This window comes from Agelaius phoeniceus, chromosome 7, assembly GCF_051311805.1.
Source record: "Agelaius phoeniceus isolate bAgePho1 chromosome 7, bAgePho1.hap1, whole genome shotgun sequence".
Taxonomy (NCBI): domain Eukaryota; kingdom Metazoa; phylum Chordata; class Aves; order Passeriformes; family Icteridae; genus Agelaius; species Agelaius phoeniceus.
In genome coordinates this window covers 45,367,880-45,385,233 of record NC_135271.1, presented here as the reverse complement: position 1 = coordinate 45,385,233, position 17,354 = coordinate 45,367,880, and the positions used below count along the sequence as shown (strand labels likewise).

At 41.2% G+C, this 17,354-nt stretch overlaps 1 protein-coding gene across 2 annotated transcripts in view; it reads right to left on the bottom strand.

The window, feature by feature from the left end:
- Window positions 1-10,160: 10,160 nt before the first annotated feature.
- Window positions 10,161-17,354, bottom strand: part of SPOPL (speckle type BTB/POZ protein like) — a 33,290-nt gene continuing 26,096 nt past the window's right edge. Inside the window, exons 9-11 of one of the 2 annotated variants that reach the window (XM_054636146.2) lie at window positions 16,518-16,660; window positions 16,378-16,431; window positions 10,161-14,367 (exon numbers count right to left, since the gene is read on the bottom strand). In XM_054636146.2, coding sequence (XP_054492121.1) covers window positions 14,223-14,367; window positions 16,378-16,431; window positions 16,518-16,660 — 342 coding nt within the window. In that variant the 3' untranslated portion in view covers window positions 10,161-14,222. Of the gene's footprint in view, window positions 14,368-16,272; window positions 16,432-16,517; window positions 16,661-17,354 lie in introns of both variants that reach the window. The other variant, XR_013183104.1, reaches the window with a different exon arrangement.

Sequence of the window (17,354 nt, the reverse complement as noted above, 5' to 3'; positions counted from 1 at the left end):
TCAGGGACTTTTTAATGTATTTTCTTCATTTTATGGCAAATGCACTGAGATCAGCTCAGCTGGCCAGAGCAGGTGCTGATCACACCAAGGGCATGGGCTGGAGCCCACATGGGCCATGCACTTAAAGCTGGACCCAGAGATCCTCCTGGCTCCCTTCCCACCTGGAATGTGCTGGGACTCCTCACCCAGACCCAGGAGCTGAGCTGAGCTGCACTGAGGGCCCAGGGGTGATGTGCAAGTCAAAGGCTCAAACACCTTCCCCAGCTCCCAGCAAAGGAGTGATGTGGGAAGCTGAGCTGGCACATGGGGACACCATGGCCTCTTCTGGCTTGTCAGGAGGCCAGACTGGAACTGCCACCCAGAGCTGGGCCATGGGAGCAGGGCAGGAGCACCACAGGACGTGACCTGATGGCAGTGATGCCTCAGGATTCAGCTTTTGTATTTTTGAGATTCTGTGCTGCTTCAGTGTGTTCTTCTGAGCTTCATATTAGGAGATGGTGAGCTCTCTGCACAGAGTAGGGAGACAAAACAATTCCTTCTCTAGCTGGGGACCAAGGACAAATGATCCAAATCTCAGCCCCAAGAGCACAAACACCGTGGACTAAAGAGAGAAAAACAAGAACGATGGAACTTGATGGGCTGAAGCTGTAATTGGACAAATAACTCCAATATGCAAATGGAGCAGAACTTATAAAAGTGAGAGACCCCATGACTGGTTGTCCATTTTGTGACCATTTTGGTTCATCTTGGTGCAGCCCTGGCTGGGCTTTTGTGCTGCCCAAGGTGGATCTATTGAAACCTCCTAACAAATCCCTGCTTTATTCTTTAGCTCCGTCTGGTCTCTGTTCTAGCTCAGCCTTCACAAGGCATCAGCAGGAGTTGAGCACAGCCACGACAGAGGCGCCCCCGAGCAAGAGCTGCCCCTGGAACCCTTTCCAGGCACCCCAGGGCTCCCCTTGCCTCTCATGCAAACCATCCTTGGAAATCAAGGCAGCTTTTTTGGCAGCCTGGTCCCAGACCAGCATTCAGTCCTCACCCTGCTCCCTTGCCCTTGGCAGCCCTGCATTTCAGCCCCCTTGGATGCAAATCCCATTTCCTTGTTCTCTTCCTCATTCCCAGACAGTTTGTGGCTCTTTCATCATTACAAGCCAATTAAACCTCGGCTACCTTATCTTAACAGCTCCAAATAAGCTGGTGATCTTCCTGAAAGGTGATACATTATAATTGGTTCCAAATTGGCAGGCAAGAGAATAGTGAAACATGAGACTTGGAGGTTATTTGAATCATCCCTGAAGTTTAAAATGGCCAAAACCTCACCCCCACCTAAAGCTATCAAGGTGTTTGCTTTGAACTTCTAGTCACTGTTGCTTCCCAGAAAACAAGACTTGGCATCTTTTGTGCTGGAGATGCTGCCTGGAGCAACTTGGTCTAGGGAAGGTGTCCCTGCCCATGGCAGGGGTGGAACAAGAGGGTCTGGAAGGTTCCCTCCAACCCAAACCATTCCATGATAAACACCTCAACAGCCACGAGAGAAATATCCCAGTTATGAGGTTTCAGATGGGTGGAGAGCCCTTACACTCCTGCCCACTTCTCAAAAGCCCCCGATGAAATGCAATTCACACCGAGCTGTTCTGGAGAATGACAAAAAAAAAAAATCAGTCCAGGTTTTCAAAACACATCAAGTTCATTTAACTTGGACAGGAGAACACGTTCTGGCTTAGCAGGAAACTGCTCTGAGAGGAGCTGTCAGTCCCTCCTAAGCCAGCAGTGCTCCTTCAAAGAAGGGGGGGTGGCAGAGTGTGTCTGAAGCAGGTGATGCTGAGCACTGCTCACCTGGGAGCACAGAATATTTAACACTGATTTCTGAGCAGGTAAACTAAAGGATTAAAAACTATTCCAAGTTGCCATATTGAAGATGATAAGCAAGCCTTTTTATTAAATAGTACTTAGAGCTACTTAATTCCAATCCACTTCTCATGTCAGATATATTTAACTGAGGCATTTCTGACTTCAATCGGGGAAGATTTGGATTAGCCAAGGCACCCGGGGAAAACAACACAAGCCAAAGCACCCAGCTGCTGGAAGGCAATGCCACACGGGGAGATTGATCTGCCCTGAGGGAATAACCCCTCTCTTCCACTTCCAGCACTTGCTTTTAAAGTGAAAATACTACAAATACCAGGCCCACAGTGTTTTGTCCCAGCCAGGCACAACCTGAGTGCTCCAAGCAGAGGCAGCAGCGCAGGTGAATGGTGGCAAGGCTGCCCTCATCCTCCAGGGCAGCCAGGCTCGGCAGTGTCCAGACACTGAGATACTGCTAGCTGGCAAAAAGAGGGGACAGGGAAATCTATTTCCATTCACCACCCCAGTTATCTTTAAAACAAGCACAGCCCCTTATTTAAAATATGACTATTGAATTGTGTTGCCAGAAGCAGATTAATTGCAGCTTCCAGAAAAAAAAAAAAAAACTCTGAGCTTATTTCACACTGACTTTATTCCCACTTGAATTAAGTTCCTTATGCTACACCAACTCATTTGAATTTTTTGAATTGGTTTTGCATAGTATCATTTACTGATGTACTATCTTTAATTACATAACACACATACACTCTCCAACTGCATTATTAATGAAAGTGTTTTTAATTAAATGGCTCTCAGCATAATATTCAGTCATTAATTTCACATGCTCGGGATGTGGAGAGATTCTATTCTGATGGTCTGGGGAAGCTCTGTGCTTCAGATGAGGGACACTTGCACAGTGATAGTTTTTTGAGAGGAGTTGGAATCATTATGAGCACAGAATTACCTCCTGAGCAGCTGCTGCTGCAGTTCTGCTCTGCTGGGCATTAGCTGTTCTTCAGCTCAAGAGCTCCTTTTGCTCTGCCACACTTCACCACTGGTAATTTGAAAATGCCTCTCCCTGGGCCCAGGGAGATTCTGGGGTGAATAATCTCGGTGTTATCTTTTAGGAACAATTTACACTTACACAATGGCACTAAGGCTGCACCCAGTGCAATAAAAAGCTTCACGTCCTCCTCCCTAATTATGGTCACCCACCTGTCTCCACTCTCAACCTTTCAGTGCTCTCAGAAGTGACAAAGAACGTTCACACTCCTGGGACAGGAATTTTTTTTGCCCATGGAGACACAGACATGCTGGCACATCATGCAGCCACTGCTGTGAGCATCCTTCACACTCACCCCTGGCAGAAGTTGCCAATTAGGGCCAAGAGGCACAAAAGCAGCATTTTAATTATTTTTTTAAATTATTTTTTTCCCCTGCAAACTAGCACAAATTTACCATTTCTTCATGCAGAGATGGCAGGAGGACCCCTTTTCCAGCTTGGAAAAGAAGGCTCACCGAGGCAGTCTGTACAAACTTTTCCCTTCCTAAAAGTCTGCAGGAAAGATTAATTTTCACCTCAGTTTATGCCTTCTATTGATTGATGAAAAAGAAATTCCATTTAAAATAAAAGGAATTCCTAGGGCAGCATTTTCCAGGATGACTTTGGAGGTCTTGAAATAATTTTTTTTTTTCCTAGAAGAGCTCAAAGGGACTTGAGAGCAAAGACTGCACACTACAGTAGCAGTTCCATCTGTGAATTACGTGGTAAATCCTGTCCATCCTCCACAAAGGCAACTGCATATAAAACTTGGTTTTGGATAGGATTCTTCCTGGGATTCACCCTTTAATTAGTTCCTAGTCTAGATAACCCTGGACTTTTGTTTTTCAGAGTCCTTCTCTTTAAAAAATCCTCTAATTTCTTAGGATTAAAGGTTTTTTTTTCTAATGCACACAGGGAAGGGAGAGGCTCTTGCCCATCCCATTGTCCCAGAGCAGAACACCCTGGGTCACATCTCACCCACCAGCCCCCTCTGCCTCAGCTCCACCTCCTGGCCCTTCCAGCCCTGCTCCTTCAAAAGAAAAAGGAGAAAAAAAACCACAAAAAAACTTTACTCTGTCAAAAAGATACTAAACATGGACCTCCAGCACATTTACAGTAGATTTTTGAGGAATTGCTAATATTTTTGTATGACAAGATTAATGATAATATATGCCCACATTCCCAGCACTTCATGTCTACATAAAACACTGTGCCATAATGAAGATAATTGAAAGTATGACTTCCATCAATATTTAATTAGCATTTGGTGCTAACTCATTATTTCGGTGCAATTAATTTGACATCTTGCACAGATTTCCTCCTAGAGGATTGTTTTATTGGTGGGACACAAGTAACATAAGACATGTGCACCTTCCCCAGGGATCCAAGGGGGCTGTGAAATAAGGAGAATATGACTGACATTTTAATCTACTGCAGGACACAAAAGCACATTAAAGCTCACAATGTGCATTGTGCATTTGGCTCAGGCATTTCTGCAGTAAGGGCAATATTCTGCTAAACCAACACTTTCAGAAAACAAACTGTACCACCATCACACCAGGCTCTTCCATGAGTCCTTGTTCAAATCCCTTTTGCAGGCTGCAGAAGGACACACATGATGTCAGCACACAGCTCTGGGAGCAGGGACCTAAGAAAGATTCTCTTCCCTTGCAAAAGATTCCTGCAGTTCTTCCCAAGGGCAGGGAGAGCAGCTCTGCCCCCAGCACTCAGGAACAGGTCACTGAGCCCAGCACTCCCAGCACAGCCAGAATCTCTCCCTCTCTGTCATTTCCCTTCACCCACTCCCAGCAGCTGACAGCCAGGAGAGGGACACAAAATCAACTCTGCAAGGTGCAAATGGGAAAGAATCCTTGGCCTACCATGTGAAAGGGACACCAAGTCCTTCCAGCCCAAATCCACTGGAAATAAAAGCACTCATCACCCTCTGCTCATCCATTATTTGGTGAATCTTCTGTTGATGTAAAATAAAACAATCACAACATAAGTGCAAGTGCCTCGTTGTTCCTCTGGCTGCTCAGCTGCTCCCACTGAAGGACTCCCTCACTTCACCTCCCCAGCTTCACTCTCTAAGCCAAACTTGCTGAATCAAGAGCTTTTAACAACCCCACAGAGTGGCCAGCAGCCTCCCTTTGCCTCCCTCCAGGGCAGCATTTCCCTCCCAGCTGTGTAACCCCTGGACAGCTGCAGGAATAGAAGCCAATTCTCACCAAGTTTAGCCCTAGAGAAGTAAAGATAACAGCCCTATGACAGCACTGTTAATGGTTCTACATAATCTCTACATACAGCCAAATAAAGCTTATTTTTATTCCTGATGCTGTCCCAGTGGCACTGAACGTTGCTGAGCCAGCCCCAGGTTCCATTCTTGCTTCCAAAGAATGAAGAAAAATACACCAGGAAAAACTTCTTTCCATCTTCGTAATTCATGCAAAAACACAAACCAGGTTTATTGTTAAAGACAATCTCAGTGCAATAGCACCTTCCCCTACATATTTTTATCCGGGGGAATCAGGAATAAATGTTTAGTTTGCTCTCTGCAAAGAAGCAACAAGATTATGGATTCTTTTGACAGCACTGACAAAGTAAATACAACAACTGTTCATAGTGTAACTTTGAGTATTTATTACACAGAATTGGCCCAACTTCAGAATGCTTAATTTTATACCACCTAGAGCACCCTCAACAGCTGATTATTAAAAAAAAAAAAACAACCCAAACCTGGTCCTTTAAACCTTTCTCCTTTGAAGTGATAAAACACCTGCACTTTTAACCTCTGCTCCTTTTTCTAACTGCCCAGAATATTGCAATTCCTTATTGGAAAATGCAGCCTCCTGCTGAGGGTGTACCTTGGTTACCAAATCAACACATCCTGAACACCCACACTGTTTTTTTCAGGATAATTCTTCCATAAAAACAGTTTTTGTACTCTGCTTAGGCACTTCAATAATGATTTGTACAGAATATTCAGAGGTGAACCTAACTGGGGCACACTGCCCCAGTAAACACTACATATTTAACTGGGTGGCAAAACAACTGGAATGAAGTATTTATTGATTTAAAAAGTAGCTGAAACTGCCAACACTCCATTTCTTTGATGAAGTGCATCTAAAGAAAAAGGATTTCTGGAGCTACCCAAAGAGATGCTGATTTCAGACCCTGCCACTCTTGCAGGCTCCCAGAGCTGGGGCAGGTTTTGGGTTTGTTTTAATGAGTCAAATGTTGGATACCTGCAGAGCAGCATGGAAAGCCAGAACTCCTGTGTAGACAAAAAAAACAGTGACTTTCAAAATCTCATGGTACTGATTTTAAACACAAAATTCATGTGGTTATTTATTTGGATAAATCCCTCCATATGCACATGTCAAGGGCAAAACAAAATTAATGACAATATAAAGGAGGCATATAGACACTCTAAAAATAAAATAAACAAACCAAAACCAACCTCTAAAGAGCAGGTGCCCTCCAGGATTCACCCAGTTTTGCCAAATTGCAGCTGTAAATATTTTCCAAAGCTGATGCAGGATGAGCTGAGCTGCTGACAATAACTTTGTACCCCAACAATCCCCACCTATCCACTGAAGAGAAAACATCTTTACAGGAAAGACTGAAGCCTTGGGTTATGTCCAAATTATTTATTTGGAGAGACCATATTAAACTCCTAATGCATCCATCTTATTCTCCCTGTTCAACTGGAAATACAAAGCTGAAAATCTGAAAAACACCAGCACCCCAAAGAAATAACAGACAAACCAGCCTTGCTCACATACACAAATCTGTATTTTTTTAGAAACACTGGAGATTGAATATGCAAATTATAAGAATGTATTAATTATCATTAATCATTCCTTCACAAAGACTAGAACTAATTGGAGAAATAATTTGAGAAAATTGAAGTACATGACAGAAAGCATTAAGATTCATTAAGTTTCAATTCTCTGCTCTGTCAGCTTGTCAGAAGTAGATGCCTGCTATTCTAGCACTACTGGTAAAATACTGAGTATTTTCCTAATCTAGTACACAATTTAACCCCTTTTATAGTTTGTTCTGAGATTAACCACATCTGACATTTTCTGCTAGAAGGCACCTTCACAAGGCAATTTGCATCTCCATTTCTTTAAATCAGCAAAATTGAACTTGCTCAAATTTCACTATAAAGCATTTGCAGGTTCACTAGGTATTTTGTATTTATTTACATTATTTGAGAGGTGCCAGCACACATTCAAAAATCCTAAAAGAGATGATCAGCAAGGCATTTAAAGAAAAAGCTGCATTCAAAAAACATCCACCCTGCCCCATACCCACGCCTCAAATTCATCTTGACCAGAACAGCCAATAAATATACAAATATTTTATGTCTTTCTATCTGTGGTCCTGCAATAATCCTCCCCATTTGGGTTGAGCTGGTACAAACTCTTGATGCAGCACAATAAGCCCCAGTGCTGCTGTGAGGGAGGAACGAGGGCTTGGCAGTGCAAGAACTCCCTCTGTGTGTGTCTGACAAGGGCAGCCCACCTGCAAGAGGTGACAGGGACAAGATCCACCATTTAATTGACATTTTTTTCTCCATTTAAAAACATATGGTGTGGGCTTTACTAACACCACCACAGCTCCTAATCTGGGCATGGCACAAGGACAAGAGGCGAGATTAAGTCTTTGCTGGAGGCAAACATTTTAGTTGTACACTTCAGTAGCAAGTAGGTGGTTTGTTTTAAACTTTCAAGACTCAATAAACACAGCTGGGTTAGAAAATTGGGCACATAATACATAAAATTTCAAAGCTTACTGAAAACTCACCAACTTAAAAATGGAAAATATAAATAGTTTATGTGGCAATTAAGGTTAAAATAGGTCAGACTGGAGCTAGAGCTTCTATGCTTTAAGATTTCATCCTATTAGAATGTTTTTTGCATACTCTTCAGAATTTACCTTTTTTTAACAGAAATGGCTCAGTCAACTGTGCAGGGAGAAACGTGGGAAGCCAAAAACTGTGACTGCTTAAAATGCAGCAGCAGTTGTCTCCATTCTGATCAGCAGCACCAAGCCTGACGTGGTGTAATTTATTTTCTGCATGACTATCACTGCCAACGCATGAAACATGCATAAGTTGGGCAAAGCAGAGATTTCCACTCATTATACACCTACCCTTGATTGAAACACAGTACCTGCACCAAAATATTGCTATGCTCCAAGCTCTGCAAGGCAAAAATGTTGGTGTCAGGAAACGCTTTCAAAGAAGGCCCAGCTCCCTGCCTGACAGGATGATGATCACCAGGTACTGCTCCTTCACAACACTGGAACCAAGAGCTCAAAACACTCCTGGTGCTTTCTCTATAAGCCAAGGCCATGCAAACCCTGCAAAGTTGTTTTTTCTTCCTGAGTCTCAAAATCACAAGCTTGTTTCTGTTCTTCATACTTGACTCACAAGAAGCCCAATTTTACACTTAGAGCACCAGCTCCACATGCTGTTAAAATAAAACTTACTGACACCCCCTGGAATGCCATTCCAAAGCACTCAAGAACTCTCTCAGCTGAGCCTGGGATGGGTTTTTTCCCTTGGTGCAGTGCTTGTAATGGAAAAAGCAAATCCTTTGCATCTCACATCTGAAATCCTTCACCCGACTCCTTGTATTTTTTCCAACTTTCTCTGAGAGTACAAAGAAGGAATCTTCAAAACTGACAACAAGAAACAAGTTCTATTGGAAAATTGCCAAGATGTCTGCAGAAAAATAAACTGTTCAAGACTAATTTTAAGTGGCAATTAATAGCATTTCCTCTGTTAGCACACTATCACAATGTTAAGTGCAAAGCTATTTGTGTGTAATGGAAGCAGCTGCATCTTTAATCTAATTTACTTAATAAATGTGGCAAGTAAAATTTGTAGTGGAAAGAATAGTAATTGTAACTGAAGCCATCTAAGACACAGAAAACCATTAATACTATGAAGTTTGGAGTAGTGGCACAAAGACTCACTTTAATCAACTTTAATTTCTCACCTGACTGCTCAGGCTGCACTCAAATACTTCAACATCAAACCATCCCTTCAGCACAGGGCAGGACAGGCAATTCTGTACAGCAAGAGATGGGTTTCACCCATCAGCCTCTATCACCAATTGAGAATCAATATTTGAGCTTCCCTCTTTCAAAGAAAGAGGATATACACAGGACTGGACCAACACTGTAAAATACTTTCCACAATATTCAACTTAAAGGAGAAAAAGCTTTCTTCATGTGCTCAGTTTCCACACAAACAAATGCAATTTGCTATAGAAAGAAAACAGGTGGTTTTTAAAAATCAATGCTCTTTGAATCAATTTTACTGAATAACAAAATTTTTTATGATGACAAGATTAACAACTGGGAGGAAAACCACCTTCAGAAAGGACAAAAATATAGCCCTCTAAATAAAGAAATAATGAAGTTTAATATTCTTTGTTTATCTGGAATTTGAAGCTCAGGTCAGACATCTGGATTGCATAAATAATTCTGATACCACTCAGAGGTAACCAGTCCTGTTCCCCTCAGGGGTTACTGAACTCTCTGTGGGGATGTTGTGCCATTATTGATACAACCCCATGAGGAACATTAGACTGGATCACTGTGGAGTCAATTAAGGGATGAATTTTTTTGTTTTAAGCACACCTGCAGAATTTTGCATTTACCTACCCAGACACACACTTTTTATAAAATAACTCACCTTGACATCATCATTGTCAGGAGTTCAGAGTGTCCAAAGTCACATATCAACGGTGCCACATATCACTGCAAATATTTATAACCACATGAAACCTCTTACATACCACTCCTCCTCTTCCACACCACTTCTCCTGCAACAAATGCCAACAGCATTCCTGCTGGATGGGCTCATCAGCAGCCTGTTCTCTTTGGCAGGACAAAGGATGATGGTTTTGGATGGTGAGTGGAAGAAGAAAGCAGATTTCAAACCCACCAATCCCATCTTTACCACCATAGCATCAACCCTTGTTCCCACCAGCCCTGAGAGTCTGTGCTAAGGGAGACACTTCCCAGGTGGGAAAGTTCAGCTGTCCAGAGCTTTAAGGTGTCAAAACAGAAAAATAACCCAAGTTCATGGAGATCAGAGCAAGGCTGCAGGATGATCCTACCCAAAAGAGGTTTCCAAAAGAACAGCACCATATTTGACACTAAACTGACAGTGCTGACAAAATATCTTTCTCAAAGCAAAGGCAGCTATTGGGAACAAATGCAGGTACAGACAACAAATAAAGACAGACACACTCTGTATAAGTAACAACTTTATTGTAACTTGATGTGCTGAAACGCAAAAATATTTTCAGCAACAAGGTACAAAAAGTATTTCACCATTAACATCAGCTGATAAAAAAAGGCTGGATGGTTTGATATGACTGTTTACATATCTGAATTCTCTTTATCATTTCCACCCCAAAACAGGTCCAAGTCATTTCACTGGTTTAACTTCTAAAATAGGACTCATTGATCTTAAGCCTTCAAAAACCAGGTTACAAATACAGTGAAGTTCCTTGCAAAACACTTGAAATAGTGAATTCCCTTTACAAACATAGTCCATTTACTGTAAGCAGAAGCCAGGATATGAGACTAAGTGTCTTGGCTAGCTAAGGAGCTAAGCTCTGCACTAAATACACTACTGACAACAGACAGAGGACAGGTAACATTCCATTTGTCAATTACAAAGAAAAAAAAAGCAATTAAGCTTAGGAATTTTAATCAGCTGTAAAATTGAACAAAATTTGACAACATTTCAGGTAGCAGTACCTCACATTTGCAATTCACTGCCTTCTATGAAACACAGTTTCAAATACTGCACATGGCTTTCATTCTCTCAAAGGAGAAGCCTTGCTGTGAGGATTTAAAAGGAACACAATCTCCATGTAGGTCCTCTACTGATCTCCTGTGCAAAGGTGAATTTTATACTAAATACTCAATGTGTAGAAAAACATCAGAACTAGAGTAACCTTGTGTCCATGATTATCACATTTTGACATACACTTATCTTGTAACAGCAAATATTATCACAATTTCACAAAAATATACCATTACTCAACTTGTATCTGTAATACTTATTCCACTTGTTTGTGTAGTTTGTACCTCGGTGAAATTGAATTTAGGAAGCAAGAATCAACATGCAACAGAGGTCAAATGCAATTTGAACTTTTCCATCTCAGTTGTGTACCAAAGAGCAGTATTCTTCACCTTTAAAAATAGGTTTTACAAAGACCTTGCACCCTGTTAAATCATCCCTTCATTCCAAGTTTCCTATAAAGGCACAATGTGTTCATACTTCTGCATGCAGTAAATGGACTAGGAAATAAGGATTATTTATTGAAGCAACTTCCACCCAAAGCATCTCCTTAGGAGAGGTCTGAATGGAGAAAAAAAAATATATATATAATACATAATAGCATTTTAACAGCAAATTGAGTCCTTATTTTTAGAAAGTCACCCTTGACAAAAAACACCACACAGTCACACACACACACACGCACACACACAGGACACATGCAGGGTTCTCCCCAGAAAAGCACAGAAGTGGTGGTTCACATCTATGAGAGAGTAGTGTTGGCAAGCCAAAACATGGCACCTTCATACATAGGCATATTCCTAACCTGGAGGGAAAACCAGGAAAAAACCCCAGGATGTCAGCCTGGAAAAACCTGACCACTGATTATTCCTGATCTGCTGCACTTCCAACTGAGGCTTTAAGGGCAACTTCTTGAGACGTGGGGAATGAAACCGAGTTACTGAATCCAGAGGGGAAGGTTGCAATTATCAACGTCCCGTTCCAGTGAGAACACTGCATGTAGGTAATTAAAGAGGTGAATTAATTAGTGCACTCACTTAAGAATACAGCAACTGCTTTACCTTTTTCTCAAGATCTGTCAGAACCTGAAAACATAAATAAATAAAGTCCAATCTGAACAGATGGATCGGCAGAGGGCTCTTTCCTGTGGGTGTAACTCACAGTTCACACTGCCTGCCTCGAGCAGGGGACACTCTATGATGCAGGCAATCACAGCACAGTGTCTGACATTTTTTGGTACAAAGTGTGCTATTAGGCTTGGGAAAAAAAAAATCCTAGAAATCCTTAAGCTTTCCATCTGATTACTGTAAGTTGTTACTTTAGAACAGGCTGACCTGGGCAATCATTACAGCATTAAATATTCAAGTCACTTTGCACGTGAGCGCTGTGAGCTTTACAGTGATGAGGATGAGGAGCTGTAGTCCCAACACGTTACACAGTGCAGCAAAAACAGGATTTTGGAATAAACACCTTCACTTCCTGTTGTGAAGAATGCTTGTGAGACCTTATCTTACATAAATATTTAAAAACTGATAAATCTCTGTGTATATATATATAATTTGATGCCTTGTGTATTATTAAAATTTCCGATTTTACACTTCAGCCATCATAAAGATTTAGCTAGAGGGTAGGAAAAAATTCATGTTTAGAGGTTCAAAATTTGACTGGGCATTTTTTTCCAATTTACCTTTGTAAGTGGCTTACTAGATGCCAAAGTATAAAATTAAATATTCTTTCCTCTAAAAATTTCATTCAGAGCAAGTCAGATGAATCTCAATGAAATGAGGGTGGAGAAACAATCTGAAATTCTTCCTCTCTCTTCCCTGCACGACTTTTTTTAATAGGCAAACTCAAACCCTTACACGAAGTTGTTTATAAATTAGGTGAGATCTCCTCCCATTCCCCACTGTAAAACCCAAATCTTCCCCCCAAAAAAAGAAATACAGCATATTATCACTATTACAGTAAACTCAATGCAATAACTCAGGGAACATTTAGAGTGTGCACTACTGCAGACTTTTCCTCCCAATTGTAAACAAAGCTATCAAACACTGAGGATGTTGATATTAAAGCTAAGGTTCATATAGTAAAGAACTGGCCCATGACAAGCAGTTTACAAATGTTTCATCCTTTTCACATTATGCAGAATTTCAATACCATCCACATTATGCAGAATTTCAATACCATCCACAATGCTAGTACAATAACTGAAATGCAAGACTGAGCAAGTATCTGCTTGTAGATACCATCTGACATTTCAGGGAAATACTTCTGGATGTGTGCACAGCCTCCCCAGGTGTTTGTGGGAGCCATGCATGTATGTCAAGATGGGAAAAATCCCCTCAAAGTTTTTACCATTCACATGCCTTTTTCAAATAAGCGAAAATATTTTGTTACTTAAATATGAAAGCTCGCAATAGCCACCTTCAATTGAGTCTTAAAAAGACATGCCTTTCTTTTCTAACAAAACTAAATCCCATGTGGCTGTGGGCATCTTAAAATGTATCTAAAAAGTTAAGCCACAATTACCTGTACCTCATTAATTCATCAAAAGCAAAATATATATGTACCACACAACATACAAAAGTTACACATTAAAAGTGCATATTCAAAATCCATTTGGCCCATTTCCTCAATTTACATTTGGTCATTCTATGCATCCTTGACTTTTCTATGCAACCATACACTGGGATATATTTATTCCATATACAACACCATTCCTTTTCACATTGAGCACTTTTACCTCTCGTTCAGTTCTGCATTAAATGTAAACTAATGATGGACCGTAAAGAAACACAAGCAAAAGGTTTATTCTGTGTTTCTCTTCACCGCTTGGACAGCTTTGACACACACACAAGAAGCATTACAAACTGTAATGAAAATACATTTTTGGGCCAAACCATTGCATATTTGCCCCCACAATGAAAAATAAATTATGTTCAAAGCAGTATATTGCCATAAATAGCCTGTGGGCATTTGCTGAAGGCAAACAGGCTCTCCCTATATTTAGCACTTGCCTAGGGTACATGATGTGCCTCTGGTCCAAGTGCTTTTAATGAGAGGCCAGCCAAAACCTTCCAGTTAGCACAGGACCAAACTATAATCTTTTTCTTTTTTCTTCTGAAAATAATGGAAGATCCCTTTCAAAAATTAATCTTCAGTTATCAACTTTACTGCATTATGGAGCTAGTGCAATCCTGCAGAGCCTAGTCAAAAAGACAAGGCACGTTAAAAAATAATAATAAAAAAATCAAGATACATTAGACTATATGGACTAGAGAGTCATTGAAGATAATTTAAGGCCTTTCAGTGAATTAGAGTAATCAGTCTAATTTAAAGCTGAGGATTAAACCATAAATTATCCATCTGAAAAGCAAACAATAGGCTTTTTCAGCTTCTGTTCTGTGGACAAGGATAACAAAAACTCTTGTTATGGTTTGTGAAAACACCTCTGGACAAGGAGGAGTGGAGTCAGTCCAATTTCTCTAGAGTTCATGGAAGATTTCAGGACTGTTTTAGCCGTTTGCGTGGAATGCCAAACTGTGGACACTGTGCAGACGCCAGAGCGCGAAAGGCCTCGGCTACTAAGTGAGGGTGGGAGTGGATCATGGACTTCCAGCCTGCAGTTTCCATTATGTCTGTTGCTTGGCTGAAAACAGAAGCATTAAGAACAGTCACACCATTTTACAAACCAAATGCACAGCGGAGAAGAGCAGGCAAGGCAGAAGTGCTGCAGTGAAATATTGTGGGACAGACCGTGGATGCCAGGGAGGGTGCCAACAGAGAGAAGCAGCAATTTGCAATTTGGGTATGGAAATATAATCAGATGTGGGACAAAAGGTACTCGTTCTGCTCTACTCAGTACCAGCCAGACCTCAGCTAGAGAACTGTGTCAGAATAACCACCTTGAAATTGCTCATGAGAAACAATAAAGAGGAAAACTAGGAAGAAAATGAGGTCTAGTGCAGAGACGAAAAGCAAGGGAAGACACGATGATCTCATTACATAAAAGATCATGCTCAATTTGGGGAGAGAGAAGGATGACAAGATGAATCAGCTGAAACTGCCTCAAAAATGATGCAGTTCATCTCCTAGAAAGAGCCATGAAGGCAGATTAGCTGGCTGGCTCCAGACCCCTTCACTGGGAGCCTGCAGTCTCAGTCTCATTTTGAGAACATTCACTCTTTTTTCAGTGTAGATGATGGGCCACATTCAAAATAGCTTTCAATGCCACTGTTGATTTTTACCTAACACAAAAGTAACAACAGATTTCAGCAAGTATCACACAGACACCCAGGAGATAAAAAACTACATATTTACACAATGTATGTATTTACTTTTTGGTTAAATAATAGGAAAAAAAGCAAAAAATTCACTTGCACATGAAGAATATTATATTGGTTGGGTTGCATGTCACACTGACACAGGATAAATTTGGAACTAATATGCATCAATCCCAAGTTCCCATTGCTCTGCATTTTCACAAACCTTTTGTGAGCACCCTCACACTGTTTCAGGAACATTATCAAGCATGAAGTTATCAGCTGACCTCTACACCACATGATCTCTAATCTTTGGTAGATTTCTAATGCAAGCCTTTAATCTGCTGCTGCAATTCAGTGAAGGTAAGGGCCTTGAGAAACAATACTAAAGTTCAGACTCCCTGGTGCCCAGAGTCAGTAAATTAAGCCAGGCCCTCTCCTATTATTTCCCTGAATTCCTGCAGATGTTTTAGCTGAAGCAAAGATGACCAGCATGTTAACTAGCAAACATTCAAGTTTTGGAACTTCCAAATCACTTGAGAAGAAATACATCAAGTAGTTACATAGTTCTGATTCTGACTTATCTCTATTACTGAAATTTTACTATTTACCTTTCACCACCCACTGCCTTTCCACATCATGCTCAATCATCATGCCTGTGAAGCCTTTTTTGTTTCAAGGAGAAATAACAGTTTAAGCTAAGTGGTGCAACACAGCCTTTAAGCTCTCTGGAGATTCTGATGGTAAGAAATAAGTGCTGCACTGCCCTTACACTGTTTGAGCCTACTGCCAGCTATTCTGCAGCTGGCTGTCTTCCACTCTGTGATTCACTGGAGCTGCTGCAATCCAGAGCCTGAGCCACACAGTCTCAACCTATTTCCAGTGTAGGCAGGAGCCCTCAGAGTCAGAGGGACCTGACTGACGAGTTGTGTGGCCTCCAGAGCACTTGTGCTGACATGACATGTGGGAAGGTGCACAAACACGTCCCCAAAGGCAAAGAGAGCAACTGCCCTCCTTTCTGTGGAAATACTGCAGGCTCAGACTGACCCAAGCAAGTCTCAAAACCACACTGGGGTTATCACTCCTCCAGGCACAGAGCTGGGTACTCATGAAAATGGTTTTCTCTATAAAGGCTGCTTCCATCATCTCACAGCACTATGCCCCTGGGAGAGGGAATGAAAACCAGCTATTGTTAGGATCTCACACTGGAGAACAGCTAACAATCCCTGTCATTTAAAGGGGGAGTCACAATCATAACTGGGGTAGCATCTGCTGAATCCTACTTTACTTACAGTCAGTGACAGGCCTCAGTAGTGTGGAAATGAAGCAACAGTTCTTAAGATCTGCAGTCTACTTAGCAGTGTTTGTACAGAACATCGTGGGGCAGGGAAACTTACTTGCTATTCCAGTTTTTCCCATCTTTACACCCAAGTTGTCTAAGAACACTGCACCTGCAAGAGAGATGTGTGCTAATATTGAGAAAGTACACCAAATATAAAGACAAACATATTTAGTAAGTAATCCAAGTATTACTTGCCTGTTAATAAAGTCTATTGCTTGTGCTTTTAGCTGTTCAGCGCTGTGCAAATCTGCGAGGATAAGAATGTCAGCAACATTTTCTACCGAGAGGTTACTACAGAGTGCTTCCTCACACATCACCTTCAGCCGTTCCAGTGCATACTGGAGAGAGAGAAAAACTGCACTAATCATTCCCCAAACTCATTCCCTCTATCCTCATCTCTACAGTTCTTCAGACACTTCCAGCCAGGCTTGGTGCTTCCCAAGTTTAACATCAAACTGCTTCCCCAGGGGTACTGCACAGCACAATGTGCTGCACTGGACAGTTCTCAAGTGGAACACAGGCATTAGGCTTGGCACAAACTCATTAAAGACCTTGCTGACAGAGTTTTTATCAAACAACAAAAATAACTCATTCAAAAGTTTTCATTTCACTTCTGCTTGGTAAGGGAGAAGGAGCGATGAGCCAAATCAGCATTGAACAGGTTCACATCTCTGAGTGAGGGGCAAGAAATGATACAATGGAGTTTCATCAACTACATTGTTTAAAACAAATTTAACTTAATCCCCAACCCATCTCTGAATTTCCTCTTTTCCATCATACCATTGATACGGCCTACAAGAAATTTGAGGGAAAATAAATGCATTTCCATATTATATTTTGCATTAATAAACGGTGCTGCTTTTTTGAAGGATGTCACAGTCTGAATAGGTTTTATTTTTATTTTCTGGTATTGTAGACAATCATATATATCAACCTTATAATAGTCAACCTCATATAATCAACCTTGTAATGGTCTCTACATTTATAAATTATGCCCTAAATCAAGGCCAGCATTCAGAAAACCCCTTAATT